This window comes from Pelodiscus sinensis, chromosome 2, assembly GCF_052426305.1.
Source record: "Pelodiscus sinensis isolate ZL-2025 chromosome 2, ASM5242630v1, whole genome shotgun sequence".
Lineage (NCBI taxonomy): Eukaryota > Metazoa > Chordata > Testudines > Trionychidae > Pelodiscus > Pelodiscus sinensis.
The window spans coordinates 168,310,552-168,326,688 of record NC_143053.1 but is presented as its reverse complement, the minus strand read 5'-3'; the positions used below and the strand labels follow the sequence as shown (position 1 = coordinate 168,326,688).

General features: G+C 41.7%; 1 protein-coding gene across 6 annotated transcripts in view; it reads right to left on the bottom strand.

The window, feature by feature from the left end:
* Window positions 1–2,599: 2,599 nt before the first annotated feature.
* GLI3 (GLI family zinc finger 3) overlaps window positions 2,600–16,137 on the bottom strand; it is a 264,863-nt gene continuing 251,325 nt past the window's right edge. For all 6 annotated transcript variants that reach the window (XM_006124084.5, XM_014574078.4, XM_014574077.4 and 3 more), the window contains 2 exons: window positions 11,815–12,142; window positions 2,600–10,344 (listed from right to left, as the gene is read on the bottom strand). In XM_006124084.5, the coding sequence (XP_006124146.3) occupies window positions 8,054–10,344; window positions 11,815–12,142 (2,619 nt within the window). In that variant the 3' untranslated portion in view covers window positions 2,600–8,053. The remainder of the gene's footprint in view (window positions 10,345–11,814; window positions 12,143–16,137) is intronic.

The window sequence follows — 16,137 nt, the reverse complement described above, 5'->3', positions numbered from 1 at the left end:
CACCTTGCTTCCAGCCATGGCAGGTGGTGGGAGGGTGCCACCCCCTCCAGGGCCAGCCGTGTGTGTGTGTGTGGCCTCCTCTGAGCATGGGAGCTGGATCCCTGGCGTGCTCAGGGGCTTTCTCCTGAGGCCACATGGTGCACAATGATGCTGCATGTGATTCCACATGCACGGGTTGCAGCACAACGTCCAGCCCGAGTAGGCAGAGTGACAATCGCACCCTATCCCCTCTGTGCCCGCCTTCCCCACTCAGTAAAACAGAGCACTCACCTGATAATCCTTCCCCAGCCTCAGATGATGCCTGATACAAGTCCAGGCTTAGGGGTATTGGCTCCAGGGTCAGCATGACTGTACTCGCTGTGTTCTCCTCCTCCTCCTGCCCCTGCTGTACCTCCTCCTCCTCCGTGACATCCGCCCGGGCGACGACGGGCGTCTCAAGTCTGAAGATGACTACCATGAGTGGGGAAATGGTTTCCCCACCCCCCAGGATCTGGTGCAGCTTTTCATAGTATGGGCAGGAGTGAGGTCCCTGGCCCTCGCATAGCCCTGGCAAAGCCCCTTCACTTTACTCCGGACCTGTTTTAAGGTCTGGGGTGAGTGTCCCCACTCCACCAGGGTCTCGGCCATGTGCCCATATATGTCGGCGCAGTCTGGAGCACATATCTTGTAGGGTCTCCTCCTCCCCCCACAGCTCAAGGAGGGACAGGATCTCCCCACCGGACCATGAGGGTTCCCGCCGCTTGGTACCCCTTGGTGGGTCCTGGGAGCTCTGGTTGTGATCTCTGTGAGGGCCAGGAGGGTGTTAGGGAGCTTGTGGCTTGGCCATAGCTCCCAGCGTGGGTGGCAGGAAGAGCTGTGTGCTCGGGTGCTGCTTCAGGGCTGGCTTCCTGCCACAAGGCATGTCCAGGGTGCCTGCAGCTTTAAAAGGTGCCAGGAAACAGGAACTATAGATCTGTGATTACTTTGGATGGAATGGCCACCAGGGCACCTCGAGGCCTCTTCTATCAAAAGAAAACCCTCTTCCTCATTCACACACGCCTTTTTCCGAAAGAGGTCTTTCGGAAAAGGCATTCTTCCTCGCAGAAAGAGATTTATCACTGTCGGAAAAACCCTTTTGTTTTCAACTTTTTGTCGAAAGAACGTGATTGCAGTGTGGCCCTTTTTCCGAAAAAACTCTGCAGTGTAGACATACCCGTAGTGTAGACATGCCCTACATATCTTCTCAGAATCAGTAAGCTACATTGTGCTAGGCACCTAAAGAGTTTTTAACAGGCAGAGGAGGAAGATGTGGATGACTCCTCATACCTCTCAGCCCAGTAATTAGGGTACTCACCAGTTCAAGTCCCTCCTCTATCTGAGGGAGCAAAGGGACTGAACTGGGATTTATCACCTTTCAGGTGAGAGCCACAGAGCGATGGGAGATCACTTACACCTGCTGAAACTGTTTCACTGTGGATTAATAGTTAAAAATACTACTTGGAGCTAGGGGACTGGATCCTCAGCCTCCCACCCTGGCTAACTGCCAGGCGACAGAATCATTGCTTCTCTCTAGCCTTTTTCCACTGTGGCTAAATAATGAAAGAATCAGTGGGTTAAAGAGAAAGCAGCCCTAAGCATGATTCTGTAGCCTTCACTAATGCAATAGTGGAGAGCTAGGCCCAAGCTGTTTAGTAGCAGATGATATTAGCAGCTGTTGTTATTTATTACTTGTGTTGAAATAGTGCCTAGAGACCAGGCCCCAATTGTGCAAGGCAACTTTGCAAACATATAACAAAGAGATGACCCCTTCCCTGGAGAATTTACATTCCTTTTATGAAATTAATGCAGCACTGTATGTATGGGAGCCAACCATAGAAATTGCCAAGATGGATAACAACAATGGTCCATGTAATGGTCATAACAGATGCTTCAGAGGAGGGTGCCAAAATAAAAATCCACAGTTAACATTTATGAAATAACCTTCCCTAAGGAGACATCTCTTCCTAATCCCACCTCTGCCCCCACTTCTCCTTAATAAGCAGGTGGTTTATCCCTCAAATAAGTCTACTTGAGGAATAAAGTGCTAATCAACAAAGGATATCAGAATGCAACCCTGTTTGTCCTACTTTTTGATCTGATTGAGGCATCTAAGCACTATCATTATATAAATTAATATTTTTATTATCCTCGCTAATGTTGCTACTAAATTTCTCACCATTATTTGACTGCTATTGATGCTATCTTGTGATGGTGGTTTCCACGGGTCACTTTTATGCTATGAATTAAAAGCCTTTTCTTTTAGCTATTTTAAATTTGTTCCCTGTTCAATTTCATCGACTAGTCCGTTTCTTGTGTTGTGAGAGAGGGCAATCCCTGTGTGAGTGTTTTAAAATGTAGATAAGATAGTTCTATCCACTAGGCTTTCTTTGGAGTAACCCAGCCCATCATTTTAATATAAAGGGAAACATGCATCAGAAAAACCTGCTAACGGATACATGATCAGAAATTACACCTGGAAGAAGATCAACATAAAGCAGAGAGCTGGTAAGTATTTACACATACAGACTCCCTCCCTGTGCTCCACTACAGAGACATTTTTAAAAAGCAGCAGGCTAAGAACTTCAGTACAAAGGTTTTGTTTTTATTGACATTGTAAGAAACATTTTTTCTTTGTTACAAAAGAGCTATGGTTCTGAGAGCAAAAGTACAGTTTATATGTACACAGTGCTACAGACCCTTCCGATTGATCTAAGGCTCGGGAAATAACAGATCATTACTGTAGGTTTATCAAATGAAGACCACTAAGGCCTATTACATCTGCATACTATTCCTACTGTAGGTAAATGTATTTACACATTTTAAAAAAGATTACAATTTTATAAAAAAAAATCTAAAAAAAAGGTGAAAATGAACACTTTTATCTTACACATCTGCAGGAGTGACAACGGTAAATTTTAAGACATTCTATCAGTTCAAGAACAATAACACATGAATACCAGAGGTTTACAAGACATTTCAGACACTATTAACAGTGGTACGTGCTATTAGCTGAATGGCAAGCACAGCCTTGTAGCTAACATTTGGCAATAGTTCTTGGTCCCTCTCTTTTTACAGGATCAACACAAACTAAGGCACATACATCATGAGAATAGAAACACTGTTGTTTAATAGGACAAGCTGTAGTGTAACACGGGCATTATTCTGCCAATTTCATCTTAAAAATGAAAGAATCAAAGCCAACCTTAAATGCAAGTACCGTTTTAGGAGTTTGCCAGGGAGAGGGTTAAAATTCTATACTGCTGTTGGGATATCCATATCCACAGTGCTTAATATCAAACCCACTCTGGACTTCTCCTTCGCTGCCCCCAAAAGTACCTGTCATAGTGTACCTGATGGATGCAATTGAAAATACAGAAGGGCATAAGCAGGTTTTCCATTTTGACAAAAGTAAATCATGCATGTCAAATGAAAGCAATGCTCTTAAGGACAAACAAGATGGAACCTGAAGGGACCAAAAAGCTATACTTAAGGTCAGGCGGGAGAGAAGAAACACACCAGTTTTTAGAATGATAGTGATTCTATTGCTATTCTGAGTGACAGGCTGCCATTAAAAACTACATTTACCTTGGTATAGTTATTGGGGGTGGAGAGTGTGTGGAGTCTGGTAGCCAACTTTCCTTGAAATACTAACTGGTGTGGTAAAAAGGGCTAATGTGATTCTTGGCTGTTTAAGCAAAGGAGTAGAAGTGCAGAAGTGTGATTATTTTCCCTATGTATTTGACACTGATGAGATCTACACTAAAATATTATGTAATAGTTCTGCTGCCCACCATTTAACAAGGCTGTTGAAAAACTGTGAGAGTGCAGAAAAGAGAGAAAAAATATTTGAGGGCTGGAGAAAACGCTGCATAGTGACAAACTTAATGAGCTCAAGCCATTCAGCTTCTCAAAAGAAGAGTGAGAGGTATCTTAAATACAGTGTGGAAGTACCTTTGTTGGGAGAAACTACTGGATTCTACAGAGCGCTTTAAACTAGCAAAGAAAAACATAAGACCAAAGAGCGACAAATTAGGCACAGCATTTTAAACAGAAGTGTGCTTAACCAGTGGAACAAACTACCAAGGGAAATGATGGATCCTCCATCTCTTGATGACATCAAATCAACAGCACTTTCTGAGAGCTATGCTTTCGCTAAACACAAACACAAGTTCCTGGGTCCACGCAAGGGGTAACTGGGAAAAAATGAATGGCCTGTGATATACAGGAAAACACACAAGATTATTTAAGGGGCTGTTCTCCTGGAAAAATCTATGAACTCTGTTTTTACCTAGTTGTCAATTATGCTAATTAATAGTGGATTATTTTATATCTAAAGGTTAAAAGCAAAAATTAAACAAGAATTTTAGCAGACCTGGCTCCCCAAGAGAGTTCCCCAAGCCATCAGTGCCAACACTAGTAAGATTTTATATTAAGCTCCCATATATAAATAGTCTATAAATGCTTAATAGATATCTTAATAATTAGTCACTTGTTTGTTTATGACATTGGGACTCGATAGATCCTGATTTTGTTTCCCACCTTGACCATTGGTTGGCTGGGTGACCTTGGCCAAGTCACTTTTGCATTTTCTGTCTCAGTTTCCTCCTCTGTAAAATGGGGATAATGATATTGACATCCTTTGTAAAGTGCTTTGAGCCCTACTGTGAAAAGCACTATTTACAAGTGAGGCATCATTAGTATTGTCAGCAGCTGTAGTACCATCGGTTACTGAGCTTCCATAACACATACCGCTCATATCTGTAACATGTTTGAACCAGCAATTCATTATTTACTAACCTTTTCTGAATGGAACCCCTCCCCAATAAATATAAAACATGATCAGTGGCCCTAAATAGTCCCTCTCTTCTCAGGGAAATCAGACAAGGTGCCCTGAAGACCATCAGAACACTGGAGGAAAGTGTGTTCTAACATGGACACTCTCCTCACCAAGAATGCTTTGGATTTTTTTTAACACCCTCTTTTTTAACATAGAGGATTACTAGTTTCAGTGTCTCAGTTGATTGATCCTGCTATGGGAGGGATCATACAAGGAGATGGGAACTCTGATTAGGTATTGTGATATCTTCTTAGCACCTAAGTGAAGGTGATACCCGGAGCAGTAAATGTTGTAATTTAATAGTACTCCACGTACTTCTGACTGAATGCTATGGACAATTGCGAATAATCCTTAAAGAACTTGCCACTTTATAGCTACTTAATGCTAGGAAACAGACTATTTTCAAAGGGTCGTCCAGAGCCACTCTTCTAAGAATGTGGGATATTATCCAGCCACAGAAAAGCAGGAGCAACAAGTTTTGACTTCCACTGTGTATCCACTGCAGAAAAATGACTTGACATGCAGGCTCCTTTCCCCAGCCATATTCCCTTCAATCCCCAGGCAACCTGCTTCCTCCTTAGGCAGGGGAGCAACATAGGTGATGACTTGCACAGGGATTACAAGCAATATGGTTTGAAAGAGAACCAGCCTGGAGTGGAGGGAGAGTTTGGGCAGGCAGATGGCAGAGGGAGGAAGAGCCAATGAACAGGAACATGGAAGGCATAGCTCCTTGGGGACTCTGTGTAGGAATCTTTTGGGCCCCTCTCCCTACAACAGTAAAACAGACACATGCTTATGATAAAAAACAAGCAAGGGAGCCTCATGAGTTGCTCATGGCCCTGAGCAATGGCTCAGTCTGCTAATGCCCAAGTGTCAGCTCTGGAAGGAATGCTTGTTACAGCTATGAGGAGACAACGAAGATAGGATCTGGGTTAGGAAAGATATAGGGCTACTGCTGAAGGGCCTTGTTCCTACTGGCATATATATATTTCTTGTTTTTTGGCTCTCCATTGCAAAACATCTCACCTGTAAGTTACTTACAAACACAGTGCCCCAGACTGTCATGAGCACATACACAATCCCAGTACTAGCTCCCTCTTACATTTCATACTTCATCTCTGGACTCGTATGGCTCTTGATGGAGCAGCCGTTGTATTGGATGGACAGAGCTTCTGTTTGCATATATTTACGAGAAACCTAAATCAGCTGGGCTTCATTTTACTATGAATTCTGCTGAATAAGAACAATAACGGAGGTTTTAGGGATGTGGAACTCACATGCCGATGTTATTTGTAACGCTCTGTCTATGCTAGAATGTGAAGCATGCTCCTGTTGTGACTATCATCTAAGTACACGCTTCCTCAACAAATCTACTCTTTGTGGCTGAGATTCATTCATACAGACAGGGAGGGGAAAACTTTTAGCCCTCATTTAAGATCCCTGTAAGTATTCAAAAGAGGGTTTCCATGCAACTTATGTAGGGAACAGACCTTGTGAAGGTCTTCTGCAAAGGTGTTAATTTTACCCTCAGGTGTTCAGGACTCCTGCATCTATCAGAACTTTGCCTGTGTTAGGGGGAGCAGAAATAGGCCCTAAGTTACAAAGTGTGATAACTAGCAATACAAAGTGCCAAATTCTGGCCTCTTGTACAGCAGTTTAAGTCTGGAGTAACTCCACTGAAATCACAATGGTATTAAGTTCAGTTCTGGCAAGGGTTGACAAAGCAGAACACGGTCCAGTGAACTGAATCAAAATGAGAGGAAGTGGGTGCCAAGGACTTTATCTTGCATCTTTAGCTTTAGTTAAGACTCTTCATACCAGAATGCCATCTCATTAGTTGACACTTTGTTAGCCTTTTTTAAATCAGAAGTTTAGATTTAAATTGTTAAAAGTATAAAAATAGTGCTCTGGGCATGTATTAGGATCACCATTGTGATTCTCAGGAATCAATATGGCCCATTAGGTCAATGTCAATCTGTGATCTTTTTTTCCATGGATTAACATAGTGTTTGTTTTGAAGTTATTACTCTTTACTATGTCAATAGGCGTTTATGTATCATGAATAGTGAAGATTTATACTAAATAACTATGAAGAAGCAATTGCTCTGTGGATAAAGAGTAGCTGATTTTAAATCTCAGTGGTACAATTATTTAACTGAATGAATATGACATTGGGCTACCTTATGGATTTAGGTCCAGATCCTCAAAGGTATTTAGGCACCTAACTCTCAATAAAATCAATGGGAGTTACGCACTCAAAAACCTTTGAACATCTGGACCTTAGAGCCTGTTTCTGCACTCACTAAAGCATATGCCCAAACTTCCACTAGTTTCAAGAGTGCAGAACAAGGTGTAACAATGTGTACCATTTTATTACAATAATTAATACTGTATTTGATGAAGAGTATGAAAAATACTCAATTACCAAACACCATTTATTTTTGTTCTCCTCTCATTGAATAATGTCTGAAAAAATGTATACCAGATTCTGCTACATATGTGAATTGTTTTCACAAAGATAATTTTACCCTCCCCCTCCCCATGCAATGCAAGGTCTCTGTGCGCATATAAGTGTGGGTGTGTATCATACACATATACTTGTTTGTGACAAAAAAGTTTGATGCTTTTGCATTTCTTATTTGCACAAGCCCCAGATATTCTTTGCCACACAGTTTCGAGAACATGATCAGGGAGCAGTATGAGTAGGTTTGTTTGAGGATTTTGTCTATCTTACAGCAATGCACTCATGGATGCTCTCTTTACTCACTGTATGTACTCTGTATATCGTGCCTGCTTGTTTTGTGCCTACATAAATAAAAACACTGCCAACAATCATACAGGATTGTGTTTCCTTTGAGTAAAAGAAAATTGCAAAGTCATTTCATTAGACCTTTAAAAAACAAAACAAAACATGCACCTCACACGTTTACATTGGTTTACAATAAAAAAAAAAGAAAAAAGTATACAGACATTTAAAAAATAGAGAGAGAAGAGTGGGTCTAACAATACTGTTTCAAAACTGAAATGGAAGACAGTTTCTCCCTAGAATACTTTAGGGTTTTTGGAGTCCTTATTCCATAAAAGGAATATACTTGAAACACATCCCATTTAGGTGAGATGAGATTGCTAAAATACATACAGAACTAAAAAAACAGTCACTTTTTATGGATTATCTCCTAAGTTTTTTCCCCCCCATGTCTATTGCATAACAGCAAGAAACTTGCTTTCTTCTGCAAGCGAAGTCAACAAAGAACTCATGTCCCCAATAGCCATGTTTGTTGTGCTCACAGGCATAGCCGGGTATGTAAGAGACGCTCGGGGAGTGGTGAGGCGTGAAGAATTGTGTGAGAGATTCTGAATGATACTCGGACTCAGGGCTCCTGAAATTAAGCTGGCATGGTCCCCATCATCGATGATAGCATCGAAATCAATTTGCACACCTTCCAGGCTGTTGCTGTCAATGCTGTCAACTGTGCTTGTCACCTGGTTAACCCCTGGGGAAAGAAGCTCAGACGAGTTTTCAGTACCAGTCCCCTGCAGCAGGCAGTTAGCTTCCGAAATGGAGAAAGAGCCTGTTTTCATAGCTTGCTGACTAAAGCCCATGGATTGGTCATATAACTGACCAGAGTAATTCTGCATATTAGAGCAAAATTGTTGTGATTGACCTTGCATCTCCATCTTAATGCCATTTACCCTGTACGTGTGGTTTGCATCACTTATAAACCCTTGCTGTTGTGCCAAACTGTTCCTCAGCAAGTTTTGCCGTCTGTTGCCTCCATAATTGGCACATGGCTGGTAACCCTTTGTCATCATCAAACCTGATTGCTGGTTTCCAATGTTGTGAGACATTGGTGGACAACTCTGTGGCCCTTGACAAAGGCTGATTTGTGAGGTAGGACTAACCTGCCCTAACATCATTTGATTGGCTTGATTGACTCCCTGATAATGGATGCTTTCCCCTACTGGTTGATTTTGCAGATATTCCTCTTCTATTGCATTTCTGCTCTGCATCCCATTAGCCATACTGACAGATTGCTCACCTGGCACCATGGGCTGGCCAAAGTTTTGCTGGTTCTTATTTATTAGCATGCTGTTGTTCCTCAGCTTCTGCCCTTGAAGCACCATGCCACACGAAGTGTCCATTGTCCCAGAAATCATTGCTTGCCTGGTGATGCTTTCACCATATGGCTGTGCCTTATTTGCCTGCATGTTGAACGAGTTAGTGGTGGTAGTGTTGCTGATAATCATATTCTGTTGTAAACAGTAGGCGTTGTTGTTTTCCCCAAGATGTGGGTAGCCATTTTGTTGGGCCACACCGTTTCTCTCCAGGTTCTGCTGCTGGACCATCATATTGTTATATAGTCCGAAGACTCGAGTTTGTTGGACTGCAGAGCGTGCACCACATTTCATTCGTAAAGGCGACAAATCAGAACTTCCTGAACTTACTTCATTCCACTGAATTGGCAAGTCGCTTTTGTTTGCTTCAGAGCTGGTCTGTTGACTGGGTGGCAAAGAGGCCTGGTCAAAGTTGTTGTTCCCTATCACTGAGCCATGATTCATTTTGTTGGTGTCCAGGACATTGTTTGGCAAATGGTCATACATGCCCTGGTTCTGGGAATTCAAATACTGAACCACATCGTCTGGCAGGAGATCCTCATCATTCAGACTGCCATCTGCTTCCATGGTAGCAGCCTCCATGGTTACATTCTCACTGATACTTGGAGGACACGGGGAGTAGACATTACGGAGTGGGCCACCATCAGAACGGGTATAGTTCTGAAGAATAAAGTTTCGCTTTTCCATAGATGGAGGCAAAACAGGAGGGTTAAAGCTATTAAGACTGTTGAATCGCTGGACTCTAGGCAGAGAAAGGTTCTCGGAGACCATTCTTACTGGATCACTGGCTCTCCTTGTCCCATTTCCCAGCACATCATGAGACAGAAAATGCCTCCTGCTATAACTGTTTGTCCCACCATCACTACATCTTCGAGGAGCATTTACTGGGGGCAGAGGAGATGTTCCAGACTCCCTGCAGTCACCCAAAAGTGCCATCCTTGTTTTGAGGCTCATCCTCTCCATGTTAGGCAAAGGAGTGGGTGGCGGTCCACCTGTAGCTGCTGCATATTTAGCTTTCAGCCTGTATTGCTGGGCTGGGGTGAGGCTGAGTAGGCTCGGTAGGCCATCACACTGACTCACTTCACTGGATCTCCTGGAGGCATCAGTCGAGATGGGGTCATAGGAGTCAGCAACACTCATGTTCTGAGGCCTTCCCTCAGCTTGGGAAGCATCACTGGATCTCCGGCTGGAGAAGCAGGGTGAAATTCCAGAGGACCTACGGCTACTCAAGTAGGCAGAACTGATTGTGCTGGTGTTGCTGTCCCTCCTGTTCAGCATGTTTAACACTGTAATGTCCATACTTGAAATTTCATTTCTGTTGGGTAGAATAGTCATGGATCCTCCTAAACTGCAACTGCTGCTTGACTGGATACCTGGGGGTAAAATTCACAGATAAATGAATATGAATAAGGACAAACTGTAGAAACGCGTAGGCTCTGAAACAAGGAAAAGGTGTTTCAAGTAAATACCCATATGATCCTAAGAAATCAAGACAGTTTTCTAATCAGAAGTAGGGCTAAACAGTATTCTTGTAGAGGGGATCTTAGATTCAAGGTCAATATTTCAACATGAGCCCAATCACAAGAGTAATCAGACCACATCCTCAGTTGTCATCCATTGATGTCATTCCATTGATTAACATAGAGCTACTCCAATTGACAACAAATGAGGACACAGGTTGCCCATATTCTTCAGAATTCTTTTTGGATTTTAGTAACTACTTGACAGGGGCATAGCTAGGGACAGTGGGGGAGGGACAGCTGCCCCTGGGCGCCATGCGAGGGCAAGCACAGGAAGAATGGTGCGAGCGGGTCTGACGTGGCTGTGGCTGCATGGCTGTGGCTGCCCTAACCCACACCTTTCTCCCTGTGCTCACCCTCGCATGGCATCTGGGGGCAACTGCCTTCCCCACCCTTCCCTTTGCTACGCCCCTGCTAATTGAATTGGCATTCATTTGAAAACCTACATCCAAATGGGAAAACATACATACTGGAAATCAGATATTTTTTAAAGAATTCTTACAGATTAGCATGTTATTTAGAACTGCAAAACAACTTTCCCCGTTCACCTTTTAATCAACATGATAAACATGATCTTTTATCATGCTGATGTCATTCCTTGTCTCATATGCACTTCACAACCATGTACATATAATACCACAGAGGAGCAATCACTACTAAGGTGGACATCAGCAGCCAACTGGTGCACATTAGCTTGCCCAATAATGGGAGAAGAAATATTGCCCAAGGGCACTAAGTCAAACCTCATGTCTTACAGAAAGTGCTGTGGATTTTTGAGTCCAGCATGCATGCCTTCCTTTGATTCATGTAAGAAATGACACGTGGATTTTTCCAGCATGATTATCCACTTCTGCAAATATTTGTGCATTTACAAATAGAGACCACGTTAAAGGCCAATAAAAAATATAGTCTATATTGTCTATGGAAAGCAAATAGGATCTGAGGCTTAAAGACCTCACTTGAATGAATACCATGTCATAAATTACATGGTATTTAATTTCTCTACCTTGGAAGGTTACAATGCTAAAATGACGCTGAGAATAAAATGTTACCAGAAATCTAAGTATTTCAAGCATGATAATCAGAGAACCAATATTCATATCCAGGAATATAAAATGTGGGACTACTAACTTCTACCAGTGTAGTACGATTTCCAACTTAAATGGGAAATATATATATATATATATATTTAGAGATCAGTCTTACAGCTCTGATGTAAATTCCTACTGAGTTGTACAGTATGTCTAAGGCCTGAAACATCAACTTTTAAGAGGATGAATTTAAAGAATGACAGTAAAATAAATCCAGTTGTGCATATCTTACCATTTCCTATGAGAGGTGGCAAGGTTGGGGCTTTTGAAGGTGGAATGGGATTCAGTCTTGGAAGCACTCCATTAACTTGTTTCAACCTTTCTAATTTGACTTGCTCCATCCATTTTGTCCCTGTCATGTTCCTCCTGGCCTGTAAGCCAAGTGCTGTGGTTGCTGTGGAAATGGTAGAGTCCATGATTGGGGTTTCATCAATGACACTGAGGTCTCCTACACTACCTCCACTGGTCAGATTAAGCTCGATCCCATGGTTGGAATAGTTGCTGATTGGGGACTGTTCGCTGCTGCATGTAGACTGACCACCAGGGCTTGGCTGAGATGTCTGAATAAAATAAGAAATGAATGATCATTAGGCTTAGGCAAAGAATGCTAATGAGTTGATTGCAATACACCTCATTAACAGATGTTATGCCATATTGAGTTAAAGAAAAACAAATGAACAGAAAAAAGCTAAGTTTAAACAAATGACAATGATCTTTGATTAAAAGGCTTTCTGGTACATGAACACCTGAAAACTCCAGTGTTAAAATCAATATCTTACTAACAGAGAGTACATTACATTTATATTAAGCCATTCATCTGGAAAGATCCCAGATCAATTAAATCGCTTCCCAGGTTTCATATATATACTGTATCCAATTGAAACTACAGGATAAATGTTATTATTACTATTATTATGGTGCCAAGTAGCCCTCAGTTTCTGACCAAGAGCAAATTTAGAAAATTTGAAAGGAATTACCTACATTGGAATTTGACCATGACACCATTGCTGGCTTAGAGTACTAGGTTTGCGAAAAACAACAAAAACCCAATCACCCTGGGCTTTTAAAAAAATGTATACAGGCAACAAATTGGAAGCATTCATGAAGTACAGATGCCCTGTTACAAGCACTTTGAGGATTTAAACTTTGGGATATAATAAAGAGAAATAAACAAATTTCTATGTAAAAATATAACTGAGTATCAGTTTTATCTCAGTACCCTCAGGACACAATTTCTGACTGGCCACAGGTGTAAGGATCTCAACTTTATGTCCCATATGTATAAAATAGGTGCTGTTGTTCTAAAGTAGACCTGTACAAATCATCTGTCACATTATAGTGCAGAAAGCAGGATGTATAACAGAGCTCTGCATGCTTCAGCTAGGAGCAAGCAAGCTCTGGTTTCAATAGTGTTGGAGGAACATGAAGTTAGGCCATGTCTATACTTACCATGCCAGAGATCGGTCTTCTGCCATTTGATTTAGTGGGTCTAGTAAAGACCCACTAAATTAAATGCTGAGTGCAGCCCCAGTTGGCACTGATATTCCTCACAGCCGTGAGGACTAAGGGAAGCCGACAGGAGCATTTGCTCCAGTTGGCCATCATTCTGTGAAGATGGTGCCAAGTTTGGCTTAAGGTATATTGACTCCAGCTACATTATTTATGTAGCTGGAGTTGCATACCTTAAGCTGACCTTATGTCCTGAGAATAAAAAATATATTAAAAAATAAAATAAAAACAATAAACATAATACCACCTCCTCCCTTCCCCCTTCCCTCCCACACCAGCACACACAAATGTAACACTTTCTCAGTACTATGTCCTCAGTGGAACTGGCTGTGTACATTTCAACTCCAGTAGATATACCCATGTTAATTCTGATTGAGATAGCATGCTAAAAACAAAAAAAGTGATGTGTGCGCCAGGACAGGCTAGCCACCTCAGGTGCATACCCATTTCAGACACAATTGTATTTGGTGCAGCTAACCTTTTGGAGCTACTACCTTGCTATTTTTAGCATGTTAACTTAATATGAACTAGCACAGTTATATCAACCTGGGCTGGAAATTACATCTTCAACTCCTACTACAGACATATTCTACTTGGAAGATGGCCATCTACTGAACTAGAACCTTTACTTTCTTGTAGATTGGCCATCTTTGTGACAAGAGCACAACCCGGGGTGATATTCTGGAAGGGGCATGGACCTGCCACAACTCCATTTTCTCTTTTCAATGAATAGGTAAGACAAATGCTCTAAAATATTTATTTTATTGTAGTGGTATTCTCACGGCTGAAAATGCAGGGTCTTCCCTACAAGAATAAGACATTTATTTGTAGGGGAGTGGAGAGAGAAAGGTTCTTTAGGAATAATACTTCACTCTTGGATGCACCAGTTAGCTATTACAACCACAGATCTGTATGACATGCAAAATCATTTTGCTTCCAAGAACAGTCTCATAAATAGGTATCTATGTTATTGTTTTACATTTAGGCTTCTGCATTTTCAGTCAGCATGTGATCTTTTGTTTAGGACTGCTTACTAGAATTTTGTATTTGCTTTGAATTGTAACAACAAAGTCAATAAAGATATAGGCCAGCCATGATCATCATGAACACGTGTAATAATAATTTTAATTATTTCTAATGTCAATGATAATGCTTATAATTTAGTCCACATGGAATGTGGTACACTTCCAAACGTTGGTCATTGTCCATTTTGTGAGGGCACTAAATGTTATCTGGAAGCCATGAGTTTGTACCAATTGTACAAGAGTTAAAGAACATTAATGGTCAGAAGTCTGTTCTTGTAGCCACACAAGTGGGTCAAAATGAGCCAGAAGTACAGAAAATGAGCATGGAAATATATATCTATAGATGTGTATATACATAAAAATAATATGTAACTATAGACAAATGTATGTGAAAGTATTTCACCAAAGTGATCTAGCTTTTTCACATTCCAAGTGTTGCAAAATGTCCATTACACGCTATATTTGGGAATGTTTCTGATGGAATGCTTCTTACGAAATAAAAGACCATAATGATTTGACAAGAGGCAAAAGACTAAAAATGACAATAATGTTGCAATAAAAAAAATTGGAAAAGTTTAAATCCCCTCACCTTATTACCCACTGTCCTTAGGAAGTTAGAACAAGACATTTAAGAGCATTAGATAGAAAAAACATTGGATTAGTAGAAAAACAAGGGACATGTCTTAACTCATATAACAATGAAAACCAAGAAAAGAAGGACAACTTATAATCAACTATTTTAGAGCTGATTTACAGTGAGAAATATTCAATGCCGTTCATAAAAAACCTCTTGTTTTAGGGCCCAAGTTTGCAAAGCTTTATTCACTTTAGTACCTCTTACTTCACTAAAAGTAATGGACTACTCACCTACATAAGGGTGGCAAGAATGGTTTGGACCCACAGAGTCTAATGTAACACCCACTAACTTTCACAGAAGTCTTCCTTTTGATTACAGTGTGAGTTACACAGACTACGTGTTGTTTTTAATATGACCTAATTTGAGTTTGAAGTGGTAATTCTTAGTTATGGAGTAACTCCTATCTGAGGGGTTTTGAAGCTACTAAACAGAGTGAGGATTACGAGAGTATAGACTGAAGGATCTGACTTTTTATTCCCTAATGGATGGGTGTGAAGATATTGTGAAGCCAGAGAATGTGTTAACTTCTTTATCTAATTCTATCCCTCTTGAGAGAAGAGTGCACTAGAGAGAGTTACTTATGATATGTCTACACTACAGATAAGATTGAAGCAGTCACAGTCAATCTTCCAGGATTCAAATTAGCGGATCTAGTGAAGACTAGGGCTGTAATAGTATAGTCAATTAACTGATAAGCAAAAGCTTATAGGTTAATACTACAGAGTATAAGCATTTCCTCCCCCCTCTGCCCCCGCCCCAACCAGTAAATTTTTTAGCAGGCTGGTCAGCAGCCCAGCTCAGTACTGGCTTGCTCTGGTTCTGGGACCTACCCTAGCTCCAGCTCTGCATTTAAAGTGTATTTGGAGCCAGGCGGGGAGGCAACCAGCTCAGCTCCCTTTTCCCCCTGCATAGGGGCTACTGCCACCCTGCTCTGCTGCCCCTGTATCAGAGGCAGCAGTGTGGGGCAACAGGAAGCTGGTCCAAGAGGGGAGCTGGTTTTTAAAATGTCTCCCCTCGCAGACCAGCTCCCACCTGACACCCCACACTGCTGCCTCTGATACAGAGGTAGCAGTGTGGAGTGGCAGGGGGCTCCTTGGGAGTGAGGCTGGAGTGCACTGGCTGCCTGCCCCAGCTGCGGGGACCACAGAATAGTCGAGTAAACGATAAGAATTCATGAGGTTAATCGACTATTCAATTAACCGACATTTAACATCCCTTGTGAAGACACGCTAATTTAAACTGAGAGGCTGTGTCTACATTGGCATCCCTTTCCACAAAAGGGATGCTAATGAGACACTTCGGAATTGCAAATCCGCGGGGGATTTAAATATCCCCCGCGGCATTTGCATTTACATGGCTGCCGCTTGAAAGTAGGAATAAGGGA